Source organism: Agelaius phoeniceus, chromosome 4, assembly GCF_051311805.1.
Source record: "Agelaius phoeniceus isolate bAgePho1 chromosome 4, bAgePho1.hap1, whole genome shotgun sequence".
Taxonomy (NCBI): Eukaryota; Metazoa; Chordata; class Aves; order Passeriformes; family Icteridae; genus Agelaius; species Agelaius phoeniceus.
This window is the reverse complement of record NC_135268.1, coordinates 34,480,159-34,499,641: the sequence shown is the minus strand read 5'-3', so window position 1 is coordinate 34,499,641 and position 19,483 is coordinate 34,480,159. Positions and strand designations below refer to the sequence as shown.

General features: G+C 36.0%; 1 protein-coding gene across 4 annotated transcripts in view; it reads left to right on the top strand.

Moving 5' to 3' along the window:
- The window catches only part of FSTL5 (follistatin like 5), a 270,900-nt gene that overhangs the window by 223,972 nt on the left and 27,445 nt on the right, over window positions 1–19,483 (top strand). For 3 of the 4 annotated variants that reach the window (XM_077177257.1, XM_054632788.2, XM_077177258.1), the window contains exons 11-13: window positions 3,095–3,121; window positions 7,326–7,444; window positions 13,855–14,004. In XM_077177257.1, the coding sequence (XP_077033372.1) occupies window positions 3,095–3,121; window positions 7,326–7,444; window positions 13,855–14,004 (296 nt within the window). The remainder of the gene's footprint in view (window positions 1–3,094; window positions 3,122–7,325; window positions 7,445–13,854; window positions 14,005–19,483) is intronic. The other variant, XM_054632789.2, reaches the window with a different exon arrangement.

Genomic DNA, 19,483 nt, shown 5'->3' with positions numbered 1-19,483 from the left:
CCGTGCTGTGGTGGTTTTATCTGGTGTATGAAAGAAAGCCATATACCTTATGACAGGTTGCAGTTTGTCATAAGGCCCATGAGTGTGCAGCACAGGTTTTAATGGGCATTCCAGCACCTACCCTTGCAGCAGGTACCCATGTGACATGCACGCTTCCCTGTCACAAGGCCCCATGTAGAAGACATAAGACATAACCTGCTCAAGATCATGAACTTTTGGAATACAATGTCTCCTGCAAGGCTCCCAGAACATCTCCTAATACTATTTAATAACTCTGTGGAATCATGGCAAAAGAGAAGATAGTGCTCTCTCTTGAAACCAGAACATGTGGCTGAGATCTATCACTAATTATGTATGCTTACATAGTGGAGATTACAAATGGTAGAGAATTTAGTATAAAGTGTGTCTGGAAAATGATAATTTTGGCTTAACCAAAAAGAAAAGCAAACAATATGTTCCTTAGCCTACTTTATATCTATACATGCTGTACTTGTTCCAGCATTGACCTCTTTATCTTGAGACTTGACGTCTTTCCTGAAAAGAAGTTATAGGTCTGATTAAAAAAAAAAAGAGGTTTCTTGATCTTTTAGGTGAGATTGTGGCTGTTGTTTATAATATTATATTGCATTCTTAAAATGTATCTCAATTTTCTTCTAGCTGATTTGCTAATTTTAAAATTAATACGTGAGGCTTTTAAAGCACTTTTATTATCCTGCCCTTTTTCTTGAGCAAAGCTCAGAATCATACATATCATTTTGCATTAACATAAATTAGTGTGTTCTGTACTTAGCATCTTAAATCATTTTGTTTGATCCTGTACAGTTCCCCACACTTGTATAATTGTAATTACTTTTTATTTTCTTTCCTATGTCACCCCTAGAAAAACACTGATAAATTGTATAACATTATGGCTGAATTTATGGGACCTCAAGTGTCATGTATTACATGGTTATTTCCTCACAATGTGAAGAGAAAAGTAATTTTAAAGGATATCTTCCAGATTGCCCTGGGGAAATGAATTTGCTTTATTTAATAAGAAAGACTGGAACACAATATAGGCAAATACAGAATTGTGATCTGCATCTGGAGACACTGTCTAGGCATGTTGGGATAAATTTTAAAGTTCAGAACCCATTTGCAGCTGAGTCTGGTGAATGACAAAAGATGGGCTTCTGCAGAGACATCAGCATGAAAAAGAAGGTTAAGGGGGAAATGTGGGCCTGCTGAGGGGGATGGGGACCTGGTGGCAAAGGATCTGGAAGGGGATGAGTTGTACACATCTGGTACAACTCGTACCAGATGTGTACAACTCGTCCCCTTCCAGAAAAACAAGGTTTTTTCACATCTCTCTTTCCTGGCAAAACTGTTCCTAGGAATGTGACAGCAGTGGGAAGGTTTGGGAAGGAAGTTATCCTCTGGCAAGGAAGCTTTCTTTATCCGTGGTGTATAGGATCTGATTGAGATCATTTAAATGAAATGAACTTTCACAGGTGAAAGGGCCTGGATAGGGTGAACCCAGCTGGAAAAACTGGCCCATGGCATTGTGAGGTGACTCTTGTCAATCTGTGAAGGATCATGGTGATCAAGGAGGTTGCTGCAGACTGTAAGAAAACCAGTACTCTTCAAGGGCAAGGGGGAGAATCCAAGACAAAATAGATGCTTCAACCTCACGTTGATTTCTGGAATAGAGATGGAGCATTTCACCCTGAAAACCATTCCCAGAACTAGAAGGTGTTTAGGAGCAATCATCATGGACTTACAGAGGGAAAAAAGTCCTGGTCAGCCTGACAGCCTTCTGCAGTGTGGTGACTGGCAGGGTGGATGTGGGGGATGTTGTTTAGCAAGTCCTTAGAAATCTTTTGGATACCCTCAAAGACAAAACCATGAAGTTCAGGCTAGATGCGCCGACAGGAGGGTGAATCCAAAACTGGCTGCACTACCAGACCCAAAGGTCAGATCCCAGGGCTGGTTTTTCCCTCTCCTGTCTGTTGAAGTACAAATGATGTGGGAAAGTTTTAGTATCCAGGCCTTTTCTAGAGTGATAGTTCCTGTTTTCATTCTCAACCTTCAGCTGTCAGCAGATGAGGAACTTCTGTGTGCCAACATAATTTTTTATAATATGTCTTTCATTGCTTTTTCCAAACTTTTTTTTAAAGCATACTAATGTTCATAGCTTTTGTAGCGCTGTTTTTCAATGAACCTCCCAATTTCATTATGTGTGTGTGACATATATGTTTTCTGTGTTGTAGTTCTTTCCTTTGTTTATGATTTTTTAAATTTTGTAAGTTCATTGCTTTGCAATATGTGTTTGTTTTCACTGAGTGTGTTTTAAAAATTTGATTCTGTTGCATGCTGAGTTCTAAATACTAAAAATTTGCAAGACTATATTAATTTTCTTTTTTTTTCCCTCCCCAGACAGAAAGAGCAATATTAGGATAATATAATTTCATTGGTCTCAAAGTCTAAAATCCAATTGTAAACAAGATGGCCAAATAAAATTTATGTTTTCAGGGGAAAAATCAATGTAAAAATTTAGTTGCTTACCATGCCATCTTATAATTCCATTCTTGGTCTTCCAAAGAGAATGGTGAACATTATACTACATGACAATTTTGGTAGCATGGTAGAGCTACAGCCATACAGAAAAATATCTTGTGTATATTTTAATTTTGCATATCTCTCTCATAACTATGTTCTGAAATTATTCTCTTCAAAGTCCAGGGTTTAAAGGAAATCATGAAAATTGCATCACCTGTCATGTATCGTTTACGGGCATGAAAAGTGCACATGTTTTTTGTAATGGATTATAAACCACACTGTTGATAATGGTTAATGGTGTAATGGAGTTAGCTTGGAGGGGTTTAGTGGGAGTGATGGGGTTTACCCTGTCCCCAGTGACTACTATGGCTAATCACAATTTAGTCACATGATGTGGAGAACTGTTGTTAATTTACTGTTTCCAGTGGTTTACCTGCAGGAGTATTTTAGTGACTCAGAGGTTAAAGCATTATAATTATTTCAGAATTGATGTATCTTTCTTGTTTTCCCTTGTTCATTTGTATTTTCTGTTCTTTCTTTCTCTTACATGCTGCAGTTGCAAACATATTATGGCGAGAGCAAGGTACTAATGGAGATTACTTTTGTTCATATTTTCTGTAGTGTGATGAAATGCTCATCTGTTGTTTCTTGTGTATGTATCTATGTTTGTTTGTACTCTACAGTTACAGTAATTACCTACCCCCTTGCAACACTAAGGAATTTGACTGAAAAAAATTAAAGTGGAAATGAATCCTATAAATGCTCATACTTTTGTAAACTGCTTTTCCTTTTTGGGAGAGAGAAGGAAATGAGCTGTTCACAATTTTGACAATTGTTTGAAGATACACAACAAGAAGCTCAGATTTAAAATGTAGATCTTTGATTGTTGTCATGGCAAAATTTCTAACCAGTCAGCATATATGCTGTTGAGATTGATTTTCTTGTATGAATCTCTCTTATTTGACAAAATTATAATCCTAAACAGTTTAAAATTGACATACCTGTTGTTGTGTAATTAAACTAAGCATTTTATTCTTATAATCAGGAAAGGGTTGTAAACAGATGTTGGGGCAAGGAATGGATGTTTGTGATGAACTGAAGGATAAACATAAGTAAGACAATCAGGTGTTATTAACATAAAAATCATGGAAATATTTTTTACATGCAAAAGATAGGTATTAATTTTCATATATATTACATGATCTCAAAAATTATCCTCATATTCCAGAAAAATACCATAATCTAAGAGTTGTCATAGTTCCCATTCTGTTGCTCTAAGTAGCCTGTTCTTCATCTAAAGTTGCAATTTAGGAATTAAAATTTTTCAGCAATAAGAAATTATTTCAGTTGTTTCCATTGGACGATTGATAATACAAGATAACAAGTGAATCAGGCTTTGCTGTGAATTCATGCTAGAAATGTTATTTCTGTATACTTTTAAAAAAACTTTTTAAAATTAATTTAAAGATTTAAAGATCTGACATTTCATTTGCCTGTATGTAGTAGCCTTTGGCATTCCCAGTGTATTTGTAAATATGAACTAGTTTTATTTTTTTATACCTGTTTTACCAGTTGCTCAGCTGGTACAAGCAATAATTTCTGTGATTGTAGTGGAGCTCAGCTGTTATCCTCCTGCTCTATTGGCCTTGCCGATTACAAGTGATTAGAGTTTCATACAATTACACTGTTAATGATTAAACTGATATGCAACAAATTTGTACCAAATTCTCAAAAGTATGCAGTTCTCATCTCTTGTTGGGAAAGCATCAAGTATATTTTATCTCAAAATTGAAAACATTATTAGTATTGCCTTGATTTTTTAATTTTTTGTCTTTTCAAGTCAATTTGTTGCTTTCAGTCATTAGAATGCACCTAGGAAAATTTAACTTCTGTGACAAAAAATATCAGTTAAAAATAATAGCTTACCAGAGTGCTTATGGTAAAGACATTCAGATTTCTCTGTGACTAATGGGAAACTAATCAAAAAGCAATGTATCGTACCAGATCTTGTGTCTCCTAGAGCAGATAATCTCTCTGTGTAGAAATGCAGGCCAATCATTGTGTTTCCAATAAATACTGTTAATAATTACAACATTGAAAATATTTTACAAGAGACCAATACCCTGAAGATGCCAATAAACATCACCACCAACTTCTCTGGGCCATCCGTACTCTGCCATTATCTGTTACCAAAGTATTAACAGATAGGGAGGGCTGGGTGATTAGAAGGACAATCAAGATCATGAAACCATACATGGGCCTTAATGCCTAGAGATATTTCTGTATCAAGTTCACAATATCTTTATCACAACCACTTGCATCAGAAAATCTGAAAGGATTTTGAAGGTACATATGTATTACAGTAATAATGAAATATATAAATAAATACAAATCTATTTATATATGCAGAAGAATCCCAACCACCACCATTAAAAAAAAATATGTTAGCAAGTTTAAAGTATCAATTTAGTCTAAATAAAGCAAAGCTATTTATCTGTCGCTCCTGGCACTGCATTAAAAATGTGCAGGATTGTATTTAGTGGGAGGAGGGTTGCAAAATTAAGGCATCAAAGGAATAGCTTCTGTAGTTCTGAAAAAGTGGCTTGCTGAGGGGATTAGATATTTATTCAGATTAGATATTTGTTCAGGTATCTGTAGCCACTCACTCAAATGAGGAGTTTTGGGTCATAATAAGTTGGAAAGGGGAATTAACTAATTGGATCCAGAGGTAAAGGTTTGTTATATGAACTGACTTGCTTAACTTGGTATTGGAATGGAAGAAGGACATTTCATACTGTATGTCCTTCACTGTTTTTGTAGAACAGTTTGGTGAACATTATTATCCAGACATTGGAAATAAAGCCTTAAAACTTTGGCCTTTTTATTAGTCATAAATAATATCTGTAGATTGGAAATATTACTTTGGAGTATTGGCACCTGAGGTGGAGGTTTTAGGAGCCTGATTAGCAAATGTCTGAGTCACCTGGGGCTGTCATCTGAGCTACTTCCTCACATTCTGGTATTGCTTATCCTGCTAATAACCATAATACACTTCAGCCAGTGCGAGGATGGAGAAGGCAAAACCCTGTTTTGTGCCCAGTGGTGTTCACATATTCATCCCCAAGGCAAAAAATTCCAGTTGCTCAGCTATAGATCTCTACACTGTGTTCATTGGTACAGGCAGCCCAACATCAGTCAGGCTTATCTGCAAATTTCAGCTGTTCTTACATGATACCATGTCAGGCATTCTCTAAAGAGAGACCTGAACATGCTGTCTGGTGTAGGCTGTGTGGTTTATCTGCATACAAGGCACACAAGTGCCCACTGGCCAGAGTGGGCATATGGCCCTGAGCACACCCTGTGCTCTGAACAGACATGACTGGGGAGTTTTCCATGAACCTAAGCCTGCTTCTATGCTACACCTGATGCAGCACAGACAAATTTCTCTCCCAGTTTTTGCTAGCCTTTTAATAGATAGATTCAATATAAAGTGAGGAAAACCTGCCTGGAGACTGCCTCTCTTTCTGGGAAAATTTGGCCAGAAATGGGAAATGATTCCACAAGATTTCTCAAAGATAACTGAATGTGTTTGTTCTGGGCATAGCCTGACAGCCTTCTACATACTACAACCTTTAAAGAACTGTGTTAGCTCTGTAATTCCTAACGGGGACTGGAAACTTTTGTGTACACGTGTACATAAATGTATATATACATACATACACAAACATTAATTCCCTCTACCCCCTCTTGGTTTTCTTATTATTTTATTTTGTCTTAAGACCTGTTGTCTCTCTATTAACATTGGTTTTCCCTCAGAATTTAGGATAAGCAGAATTTCAGATTCAAATTTCTTTTGTATGGGTTTGACTCCTCTGTGTTCCTTTACCAAATATTGTTATGCCAAGTGAAAGCTTAGGTAGTGTGCTTAGGATGGATGCAAACTTTTACCATTGTAGCCAACAGTTTAGTTGTCAGAATGGTTATAGTTATGATTTTATGAGTACTATGATTTTCTTCAAAGAATTGTATGAATATGAGGCAATCATCCATTTTAGCATCCACATAGCAAATCAACAGCTGTTGTCTTAATTGGCACGCAGAAAACTAGTGAGACTGTCCTTTTCTGTGGTCATGACCATAATCACAGATTTGGGAGACTTTGTGCTACAGATCTGGTTCTCACCTTCTGCACAAAACCTAGCATCATCTGTATTTCAGCAACATTGTGGAAGAAGGGTTAAATAGTTCTGTAAACACCTATGGCCCTTCAACATTGGAGTCAATATCTGCCCAACTCTATCTTTCTAATAAAATAAAATAGAGAATATTTCCTTTTCTGATGGAAATATCAAGTAAGGGTTTATAACAAAGACTCAGGTCTTCTCTTTCATTGTTATACAGAAATTATGTTAAGTCCTCCATCCTTAAGAAAAAATAATTTAAAAAAGTATACATAGAGAATTTATATTAATTTGATTTCAATGTAGACGATTTCACAAGATCACTTTTATTGCTGCAACTGTCAAACTGTATATTTCTAGATCTGTATTCATAAACACACTATCTTGCCAATGGGAAAAAAAAAAAACTATGTAAAATTCTAAATAATGTTACAGTTTTGTTTCAGTTTTACAACAAAAGATCCCATAGGTTTAGCTGTATAACCACTATACACATTAACAAACTGATCTCATACCAAACTGTGATTAGGTTTTTAGTTCAAGACAAGGATTTTCTTTTTTGTCATTATTTAATTTTATACATTTCAATGTGTTTTTGTCCCTAAGGTCTGGGAATTGGGAACATGTTTTATGTTTTTTATGAAGATGGCATCAAAGTAATACAACCAGTGGAATGTGAATTTCAGAGGCATATTAAGCCTAGTGAAAAACTCCTCGGTTTTCAGGCAAGTTGTCTTTAAAAATCTATTTGTAGTGTTTTCTCAATTATAATTTTCTTTACATAAGAATTTATTACTAGTTCAGTGTTTTCTGCTTGATAAATTTAGCCATGTCTTCTGAATGAATAAATAGCTTATAATGGTGGTCTCAAAATGTCTTGTCTTGTCCTCTATTAAATTCAAGCTTTCAGTCCTACTTTTCTGTTGAATATTCCCTGAATACTTTTACAAACCTTTTCTTTCTTTGGCTTTCTCCTTTCCCAGTTCTTTAACAGCTCTCTATTTCTGGATTTGTTGTTGGATTTTTTTTTAGTCCCACACCAGCTTCCCACCTCCAACCCACCAGTTTAAGTTCATCTTAATGAATCAGGGATTGGTTCTCTCTGTATTAAATATAGGATCTTTTGGGGAGCAGGGAAGTGTTAATGGTTTCTTTTTCTCCACTGGATGTTTGTCTGTATTAAACTTGTGAGGCAAATCCCTGTGCTAGTAAGTGCTCTCACAGCTTCCACTGAAGTTAGTAGAGATGATTGATGCGTTGGTTCCAACTCAAAATTCATATAAGTAGTTTCAATAACTTTACTGTTAACATATTTATAGCTGATTTTTCCAAATTCTTAGAATTTATGATATAGTTTCCCTGAGTAGGATGCATAAAAACACCAGTGTATTCTCCACTTCCATTTATTCTTGTGATGTTTTTCCTTTACTGCTAATCAAATTGCTAGCTGACATGATGCATGTTCCCACAGGAACACTTGGTACTAGTCACTACATTAAGACTTACTCTATATGATATATCAGCTTTCAAAAATAGTAACTTTTTCTCATTTGGATTTGAATGAGTGACCTTGAAATACGTACTAAGCATTGAGCTGTACATTTTGTGGTTTTTTTTTTTCTCTAATGTCTCAATGACAGCAGAACTAGAGCTGTCTCAATGGAATTTGCCTCTTCTGTTATCATTATTGATGTCAAAGGCTGCTGTGCTCAGCAACAAGATTTATTTTAGTGGGAATAATTATGCTTTGAAAAGCTAATCATACCTTGATTCGTGCTGCTTAAGTGAAATTAGATTGACACGGTAAAAAAAATAAGCCAAAAAGCTTTTTTTCATGGCTGTTTAATTAAAAAGCTGATTATGTAAGAATTCTGTTAAAATTTTGTTGATTTAAAGTGAAGTCTCGATTTTAAGAGTATTTTTATTGAAATGTGTCAATAATCAGGATGAATAGGTAAAGTTTGTTTCCTTTTTGATCCTTTTAAACCTGAATTAGCATAATAGCGATATCTTCTTGGGGGAGAAAAAAAAAAAGAAAAAAAAAGAAAAGCCCAGGAAAGTAGGCTATTTGATAACTTTAATTCTAAAGTTTTTTCTAAGAAACTTTTTTTTTAAAAAAATATTCTTCTCCTTTGAAGAATATCATATGTTCCTCAAGCCTCTTTGGAAAGTCTCTTTCCTCTGAATAATAATAATAAAATAACCCAGTTCTGTCCCAGGATCAGATTTTTATCAAGTTTAGCGTGTGATTGCTTAGTGGTAACAGCTCAATGTCATAAATTGCTGGTTAGTAATTATCTTTGGCTCTGTCATGTACTTGCACTGATCAGAGATGTTGGTAAGTATACCAATAATATTTTGATGTAGCTTTACATAGCTTTTCCCATTAGGGCATCTCCATGACTTAACTATTAACATATTAACCATAAAGGAATCATGTGCTTGCTTAAGCCTCTCCAATTTCTCATTTCTTTACACTTCTCTGAATTAGCTGTTCAAGTGATAAGTAAAACCACAGGAGAGTTGTTTATTGCCAAGCAGTTGCTAAAGCATAGGAACATTTCTAAATCCAGCAGTGCAGTTTAGATAGTAGAAAACGTCTGGATATTACACATGACACGCCAGTGTTCCTCCACAGGTTTCCTGTTTGTCTGTCAACAAACCTGAACTGAGTTTCTGTAAAAGAATGAGCTCAGGTGTTTCTACACAATATTACCCTGTATTGTGAACAACACTGCAGTACTTATACATCTACATATTTAGGTATGCTAAGTTTGCTAAAGGTAAATATATTTTCTCACTTGCTATATACTTGAGAACCCTTATCTAAATATTTAATTACCTCTTATGGAACTGAGTGTCAATACAGCAAAACACTTTGGTGTATATCTAGCATGGGAATCAATTGGAGTCGCTGTGTTTAAAGTGAAGCAAAAGATTTGGTGCTTTACTGGATTGTCATGGGTCACAGAAATTGTGAAGACCTCCTTCCTCTCCTTCCCAGAATCTCCTAAATTACTTGAATCTTCTTAATGTCAAATGCAAGTAGAAATTTATTAGTCTGATAGTGAAAATTCTAGATGCATATGGACACAAATAAAGTGATTTCTATTTTCTGATACAGGTTGCTGTTAGACCAGCTTTGACAGCTGTTTATTTAACCTGTTGTCAAATAGATTCTTAACCATTCAAGTAGAGTCTTAACCATTCAAGTAAAGTCTTTCACCTCATCATTCGAAAGTGCTTAGGACATTTTCCTCACTAACATTCAACCTCTGTTTATCCTCTGCAAATTAATATTATCCAAAGATTTAAATTCTAATTCTTATGCAAAAGTGTTTTTATTTTCCTTTCACAATGAATCCCAATTAGAATAATTATTTCCAGAGACTGGGAAAAAAGCAATTGAAACAGATGCCTTTTGGAGACTAATGAAAAAATCCTTTTGGCTTCAACATAAAGCTGATTTTCTGTTTATTACAAGAAGTAGCACATAATGGCCAAATTTCAGTAAAATATGCCATCTCACATTTGAATATATGCTGGAGGTTAGAGCAAAATACTTCATTTCATTATAATTAAAGTGACTACATGGCATACCAAAATTTCCACAGGAAATTTGATTGAAGCATACTTTGTAGTCAACAGAAACTGCCTTGGTTTACACTCTTACAGCACAGAAAGTGTATTAAATGTTTGTAAAAAAAAAAGTTTCAAAAAATCCAGACTGATTTTTAGTAAAGAATGTCAAGAAAACAATGATTTAATGTAGAAGAGGTGATACATAAATTCATTAACTGAAACATGCACTGTTGCAACCTGTTGGTATCACCTTACTCTAAGGCAGCCATAACATAGCTGGACATTTCATTACACTGCCTAAATGTTTCACTCATCCTGTTAAAACACTGAGGACCCTTTGCAGTGAGTGTAAGTTAATAAATTTGCAACAGAATTTGCACGTATGAATCTGCAAATACATGATTCCTCTTGAGATTTTCTTGCCCCAGACTATCTTGAAAAAATTCTTCTAAGGATTTATTTTCCTCCATCTGCTGACTTGTTACAGAGCAAGTCACTTTTTGATTAAAAATTCTGGGAGGAATACAACAATGAGGTAAATTAATGTTTTATCAGATGCTGACTTTTTTTTTTCAGAGAGAATAAATTAGGAAAAAGTAAATTGCTCACATTTTAATTAGAAGAAGAAAATGGTTGATATTTTAAGGAGAAATAATTTTAACCAATTACCCAACCACTGGGGAAATTAATATGGAACCTCAAAATAACTGCCTGTAGTGTAAAAGAAGTCCAAACTGTCTAATGAGATAAATTTTATGTTTTCAAAAGCAAAATTTCAGTTCTGTTTAAATAGCTTCTGATAAATTCAGATTAGAATAACTAGAAGAAGAGAGAAGCAACCACATAAACCAGTTTATACTGGGAAAAGCACTCTGTTTTGGATATATGAGTTCTGGTGCATAATTTTTACTGTTACATTGAAAAAAGATTTTTGCTTTTATTTTATGTTTTCACTCTTTTTGGGCAAGGTGAGAACTGGCATTGGATTATAGAAATTTATGACAACTTGAAAAATATTTTAGAACCTCTCTTGTATATGTAGATATGTATATGTGTGGTTGTGTATATATATACATATGTATATATATATATATATAAGATTATATTGGTACTGGTCTTACAGTGAAAAAATCTTAGTATTTTAGACTCAGATTCAGGAAAATGTATAAGGCAGTAGCTCATCTCTGGGTATAGCTATAAGTGCTTAAGTTAGAGCTGTACATCCCAAAAGGGGAGGTGGAATCAGAGAAATCGTTTACACTAATCTATATGATGCCATGTGAGAGAAAGACAGATTCCTTCAGCATAATTTTTGAATAAGATATTGAATATGTCCTTGTAGAATTCAGTCCCAGAAACTCATGTAAATTAATGTGAGTCCCTGAGAGACGGATGAAAATAACATATCTGTGTAGATTTGTTGCAAACATTTGTGGATTCATTGTTTGAAGGTGCTCACTCAGAGGAATAAGAGGATGGTGTAGAGCAATCTAGATGTAATTATCTGTTTAGATAAAACATGAAAGCAAGACAGGGTATATTTAGAATAAATATAAAAAATAGTGAGATCAGTGAAACAACCTTCCACTTGAAGTGACAGTTACCCAGAAGGCAAATGACAATAGATCACTGATATGATGATTGCACATCATATTAGAGACATACTTGCATATGTTGACTTTATGCAACAATGAAAAGCATTTAGCTGCTTTTAAGAATGAAAATCCCATTTGTCCCATGCCTGTCATTCCTTAAAAAATCAAATTTTTCACTTCTCCCTTTGATCTTCATGGCTTTCTATCAGCACAAACTAAATCTTTCTTGTTACTTAGTTCTAAGTTCTCCTGAAGTTCCTGATGATGTGCTATTGTACAGAACGTGAGTTTAGTGACCTTTTCTTATCATGTGATTCCTGAAAGACCTTCCCTTTGTTGAGGTTTAGGAGCCATGTAAAAGCAAGCAGTGGCTTTCAATCTTCTGCAAAGAAGCTCTCTTTCTTAAAGCTGTAAATTGATTTATTTCTTCTTTTGACATATAAAGATTGAGTGTATTTTTGAAAATGTAGAGGCACAGCAGGCAAAGAATGTTGATGATACAGAAAAGGAAGTGTTGAAATGCATCATCCTCTTGAAGAGCATTGCTTGGTGCCAGAGATGGTGTTCTGCCACATAATGTTTCCTGTGCCTTTTAAAAGGCGTTTGATGCTTAGAAACAGAATTCTTGTTTAAGAGCTCATCATATCTTGCTGCTCATTCTACATTGAGTCATTATCTGCTGACATATCGTAATTATTTTCACAGCGGCCAGTTATGATGTATCAGGCAGAGCATTCTAAATTAGGAATAAGCAGCAGATAAGTGGCAAAAAGAAAAAATACTTATGATTTGGTAAAATTGTCCCTTGTGATGCAAAGAATTTAAAATAAGAGGCAAAAGGAGAAAAGGTCAGAAAAACGAAAACACTTGATACATCCTGTACTTTTCCAAGTAGAGTGTTTTTCAGGTCCATATTTTTAAATAATTATAATGTCCATTATAGGAAAGAAATCATGCTATTTCTTAAACGAAATTTTCACATTTGACCAAGTAACCTTTAATTTTGATAAAACCAAACTTTTTCTGGGAGGAAGTATTTGCAAATAGGGTAGTTAAATACATGATGCTTTTCCATATATTTCTACAAATCAGGAATAGTGAGCATGCAAACTCCAGTTAGCTATTTTGACTGAGAATGTATAGTTATATGTATTATGAAATACCAGTTCACTGAAGTGAACAGATTTTTATTTTTTTCAAATTTGTCCTTTTGCAGGAATGGAAGGGCAGAGAGGAAAGGAATGGTAGTAAGAAGATATTTGGTATTTATTTGGTTTAACACTAGTAAGATAGGCCATGAGGATGTCTTATGGCAGAGGTTGCCACACTTCTTGATCTTTAAAGCAACCTATCAACTCCAGGTGACCAAAACAGCTGATGTCTCTGACTGCTGCTTTGCCCCTTTGCCATGTGACAATTTGCACCACACCACCTCCCCTTTCTCTTCATGTGCACATTATCATCTCCCCAGTTAGGTATTTCCTGGCCTACAGCTGTGCTCTCAGCTGCAGGGTAAGCCATGCCTGCACTGCCTCCCTCTGCAGGGCACCGTGGTGCTGCTCAGGTGGGAGCTGCCAGCTCCTGCAGGAACACTCTGTATGTCTGGTTTGGTTTGCTGGTTTTAAGGTCTCCTGCCCCTTGCTCTTTATTCTACATGATTTTTTTTTTTTTTTCAAATTGGTTTCTTTCTTGGGTCAATAGTACTTCTTGAATTTCTAGAAAACATCCTAAAATTTAGTGTATGAATTATTTTATAGTGCTTGTGAGTTGTGGTGCTTACAGATGGAGTTGGGCCAACATGAGTTTATGTCTTAGTGTCAACTGTCCTTTTTCCTCCCCTGCATTTTCTGTGGTTTTATTTTACAGTTAAAAAAGAAGAAAATTGGTACAATTTGTCCCTCTATTACATTGTTGACTGTGTTGATTCTTATACTTTTCCTGTTTCCATTGAATTATAGGATGAAGTTTGTCCCAGAGCAGATGATGATCCTGTTCAGCGGTGTGTTTGGGCAACTGCTGTTAATGTAAAAGACAAGTTCATATATGTGACTCAGCCCACACTTGACAGAGTTCTCATTGTTGATGTGCAGTCTCAGAAAGTTGTACAGGTATTTATTTCTCATTTTTTAAGTTACTGCTTTATTTAGACAATAGAATTTAAGACTTTCCTTCATATTTCAAAAACAGAAATACAGTTATCTTGAAAGTAAACTCATTATTTGGAAAAAAGTTCACCTACTTTCAACATTTAGCAGCAGTATTTGTTTAGCAACTGTTCTTCTCAATAGACAACTGTAAGGAAGATAACATGAAAATAGCTCTTATAAATATTTGAGTAGTTGAGAAAATGAGTTCTTTAGGAAGTTTCTGACTGGAGGTTCCTTTCACTGTAAAATGATGATTGGCTAAAATAGAGTCTTATCACAAGGATATGCCTATCAGTTTTGACAGAAAGGTCAGCGTTGGCTACAGAAGGTGGAGGACTGTTACTCTGTCACTGTCACTCTGCTTTTAGACAGAGAAATTATAAAAACAGTAAAAATAAACACCACTCTTAGCTAAGACCAGAGTCTTTGAATTCAAACTTCTTCTCTGCTCCTCTTTCTTAGTCTCTGGGATTCTGGAGTATCTACTTGGTGAAAATAATTCATTGAGTAAGAGAGAGAAATCAATGCTATGCTACAGCGATTAATACAGTCACAGAGTTTGAGCAAAACCAGGTGTGTTGGTGTGTTGACCATGACTGGAGGCCAGATAGCACCAAAGGCACTCCACCACTCCTCTCCCCAGCTGGACAGACCAAGAAAAGGTTTTTGGGTTGAGATAAGGGAAGGGAAAGATCACTCACCAATTACCATCACAGGCAAAACAGACTTGACTTTGATAATAAATTCAGCTCATTTCCCTACCAAAATCTAAGCAGGATAATGGATAGTGTAACAAATCCTAAATACCTGTCCCCCAGCACTCCCTCCTTCCTGAGCTTAGTTTTATTCCTGACTCTCTGTCTCCTCCCCTCCCAGCAGTGAAGGAGATGAGGAATGGGGGGTCAGTTTGTCACTTCTTCCTAAGAGAGAGTAATCTTTTCCCTGCTCCCTCCTGGGGCCATTCCCATGGGAGACAGTCTTCCATGAACTTCTCCAGTGTGAGTCTTTCCCATGGGCTTCAGTTCTTCACAAGCTGCTCCAGTGGGGGTCTCTATCCATGGGACACAGCTCTTCAGGAACAGATTCCTCCAGGTCGGGTCCCCTATGAGGTCACAAGTCCTGCCAAAAAACCTGTTTCAGTGTGGCTGCCTCCTCACAATTTCACAGGTCCTGCCAGGAGCCTGCTCCAGTATAGGCTTCCCATGGATTCAGAGCCTCTTTTAGGCATTCACCTGCTCCAGTGGGGTCCTCCAGGGGTTGCAGGTAGATCTCTGCTCCACCCCAGACCTCCATGGGCTGCAGGGGCACAGTTGCTTCACTGCAGTCTTCACCACAGGCTGCAAGGGAATCTCTGCTGGCTCACCTCAAGCATCTCCTGTCCCTCCTTCTTCACTGACCTGGGCATCTGCAGCGCTGTTCCTCTAACATATTCCCAGTCCTCTCTCATCTGGTTGCAAGCACAGTAGCACTTTTATGTGTCTCAGAGGTTATCCCAGAGGTTTTACCCCACCACTGATGGACTGGATGTTGGCCAGCAGCAGGTCTGTGCTGGCACCACTTGGCACAGGCTCTGTCAGGCATGGGGGAAGTGTCTGGTGTCTTCTTACAGCAGCCACCCATGTAGCTCCCCCATGCTACCAAAAGCTTGTCACACAAACCCAGTGCACCAAGGTACAAGGCAGTGCTTATAGTCATATTTATTATAATATCAATATCATCATATTTGTAGGAAACAGGTGTCCTTTTGTCACTATAGGACACGAAAGAACACAAGCTCACACTGCTGCTCTCAAGGTGAAGAAAAAAGGGAAGTTTATTTTCTGACTCCAACATTTATAGTTTTCCAAAAGTGACAGCGGATTGAAGGGTGACAGTGACACCTCTCCAATGACACTGGTCAAACCAACAGTCCATCAACTCTCTCCTCCTCCATAAAGGAATGCAAAACAATGAGTTATTTACAGAAAGTGTGTGAGAAAGTTCACTACAAGAATATCAACATCAGAAGGCTTAGAAAATCTTAAAAAACCAGGGTGACATCCTTTAGTAAATAAAACACTTTTTTTTTTTTTATTAGGAAACCTAACTAAATTGTTAATTTAAAAAACACACTTAAATAGAGCTTTTCTTCATGCCTTTTGGTTTTCTCACTGATAAGTGAATAAAAAATCTTTAAAGTATAGATTATATGTTAGGCTCCAGGGAGACAGTATCGTGTCCTTAAAGCAGACTTATAGGGAAGTTGGAGACACAATTATTAATAGGGGCAGTAGCAATAGGCAAGGGGTGATGGTTTTAAACTAAAAGAAAAAAAAAAAAAAGTGGATGCAGACTAGATATAATGAAGACATTTTTTACAATGAGGTTTGCAAAACACTGTCAGAGGTTGCCCAGAGAAGTGGTGCAAGCCCCATCCCTGGAAACCTTCAAAGTCAGTTTAGATGGGGCTCTGAGGAAACTGATCTAGTTGAAGATGTCACTGCTCACTACAGAGGTTTTGGACTAGATGACTTTTAAAAGTCCCTTCCAGCTCAAACTATTCTGTCATGTAAGTGTACACATGTATTCTGTACAGGCTTATAAAATTTAAAAATAAATAACAAAATTCCATTTATAAAATTGCCTTACAAAAATAATTTTAATGCTTTTGCATACTTGAAACACCTGCTCTCTCAGTTCTGTGTCAGATGACTCAGATATGGCTTCCTCAAAACTTGAGGTGTCAAGGACTTGTAAAATATTTTATTCAGTAAGTTAATAATAAAAAGGTGGGGATTTTTTACTTAAATTTACCTTTGCATATTAAAATAGATATAAAATGAGTGGGTAATGAATTTTTTTTTTATAAAAACTACTTTTTTACAACCGGTTTGATATATTTCTTCAGGAAGACCGAGTAAAAGCCCACAATCCCAAGAGTCCACAAATTTGAAGGAGTGGAATATCTGGCAATGTTTTCCATGGTCTTTGACTGACATTCAGGTGTCAGCTTCCTTTTCTCCACAGGAGGGATGAAATATCAATATAATTGCATTTATTAGCATTTAGACTTCAGTGTCAAAAGCACATGATTCCTCTTGAGCTCACTGAAAATAGGTTTTAATTTAGGCTTTATGAAATATGTTCATTGGTAGGTTCTTCTAATTTGTCTTTAGTTACATTATTTATTGTTTTAAATATGTGAAAATATATATCACTTTACCATTAAAAATTGCAGAGATACTTACTGCAAAGATATATGTTAATCAAAAAGTAAAATTCAGTAAATTAACCACTAATTAAAAGTTCATCCCTTTGCAAGAATTGTATGTAAAGAAATTGGGCAGTTTTTGAATGGCATTAGATTATTCTATCAAAAAAATATTCTAGTTTCTGTAATGAGCTGAAAAGCAGACATACAGAATGCCTAAGAGTAGAAAAGAGCTTTGTGCACTAAGTCTGTGCCACTCAGGAAGTATATTGAGCTAAAACCAGGACACTCCAGAAGCTTTCATGTTATTCTGGTGGAAAAAAAAAAACACTTTCAATGGAATTTTATTTTGAGAGATAGAATAGCATTGCTTTTCCCCTAATTTGATAATATAAAGATTATGAACTAAGGGAAGTATAGAATTAAATTTACTCCAGGTGTGGAAAACTTTTGCTGGAATGGAAGCCTTGTTTTGATGGTTCTAATCATAATAAATTATTTTTCCATTTCACAGTACTTAGCAAAGATTTTTGGTGAGACAGTAAAGTAAAAACACTGTTGATTCACGGATGGGTTTTAGAATTGAAGTAAGGCTGATTTGGAATTTAGTAACAAGTCAAGAGATATTTTGTTTAGCATTTCTTAAAATGTGGATGGCTCTGTCTTCTTGTCTTTTAAAAACAAGCATTTATTTTCTACCTTTATTTTCTGCAAGCAGGAAGAATGTTCTAACCATTAAATGTTGCTCTATTCATACGATATACACTTACAAAAACACTTTTAGAAACAGGAAGCACAGAAGGGAATTTAGTTTTCCAGATCAGTCTATTTTCATTACTTAGAGTACTGCCTAGCACAGAGCAAAATAAAGATTTAATTCATTATTTGAAAATAGGAACTCAGCTCAGAAATGTTCAGAAATGAGAGCATTTTTCTAGTTAGACTGCCTTTTTCCTGAAGATCATATTAATACAGAGGATATAATTTTCATACATGTACATGTGCATGTAACTATTTCTAGTCTACATCTTAATAAGAAAGATGTCTAATAAGAAAGCCTACATTCTTAATAAGAAGCCACCTTGCAAAAAAAGCACATAGGCTAGTGGGAATAAATGTGGAGATAATTTCATATTTTGAAAGCAAGAGAATTCTAATGAAACTCCCATTACTGTGCAAAGACCCCAAAGAAAATTAAAAATTTATTTGAAAGGACTTTAAGTCATGTAGTGATGCTGTTTTCTGTGTAAAAATAATGTTTATTTGGTTTTGCTTATTACAGTGTTTTCTCTGAAGTACTACTATACATGTTATTCCTTTCTACTATGAAAGTTAATGTAAAAGATGTGCACATATGTGACAACTAGATTTGAGGATGATTTATTTTTATGACAGGTAAATTTATCAAAGTAAGTACTTTAGAGGATTCTATAGCAGAATAAATTGAAATGTATTGGAAACATGGGTGTTGTATCTTTAGAGATATATATAGAAGGAAAATTTTTGATTTATCCAGGTAATTCTCATTCTAAAGTCAAGGGGAGCATTTGCTCTCATGTTTAAATTTTTGAAAGCAGGAATTGTGCAGTATTGCACAGCAGCACACCACTAAGTGGGATGACTTAGAGGCTGAAGTAGACAGAGTCATCATCGTCCTTCAGTCCTCGGTGTGCTGCTGGCAGATCAGCCTGGTCAGCTAGAAACAGCTGTGGAAGTCTGCTTCTGAGATGCTCAACTCCTTTTTGCTGCTGGCTCCCCTCTGGGGAGCTGTACCGCCTGTGCCTGACCCTGAAGGCACCTCCTTCTGCTCCTCCTGGCTGCTCCAGGACCCCAGCTCTGAGCACAGCTGGCAGTCCTCTGGCAGACAGCATATGGGTCAGACCTTTGTCTGGGAAGCCAAAAGGAACTTTGACATGCTTTGACAAATTAGCTATATAACAGCTCAAGTATTATTTTAAAGATCTTGTTTTCTAGCATGTAGCAGAAAGAAGTTATCAAACACAAATGACCTTTTTCGAGGGGTAGCTTGTGATTTTAAATGAGCCAGTGAGCAACCTGGCTTCATTTTCCATTTTCAAAAGGAAAAACAAATTCTGCTTAGATGAAGTGGTCGCTTGCAACACCTCAGGAGTACAGTTAAGTATCATCAGCAGTCTCAGCCAGCCATTAGTGCATTATCTTGAGGATCTACATCATTAGTTTAAATTAGGTTCACTTAATTAGCCAGCTGGTACTCTCCTTGACACACTG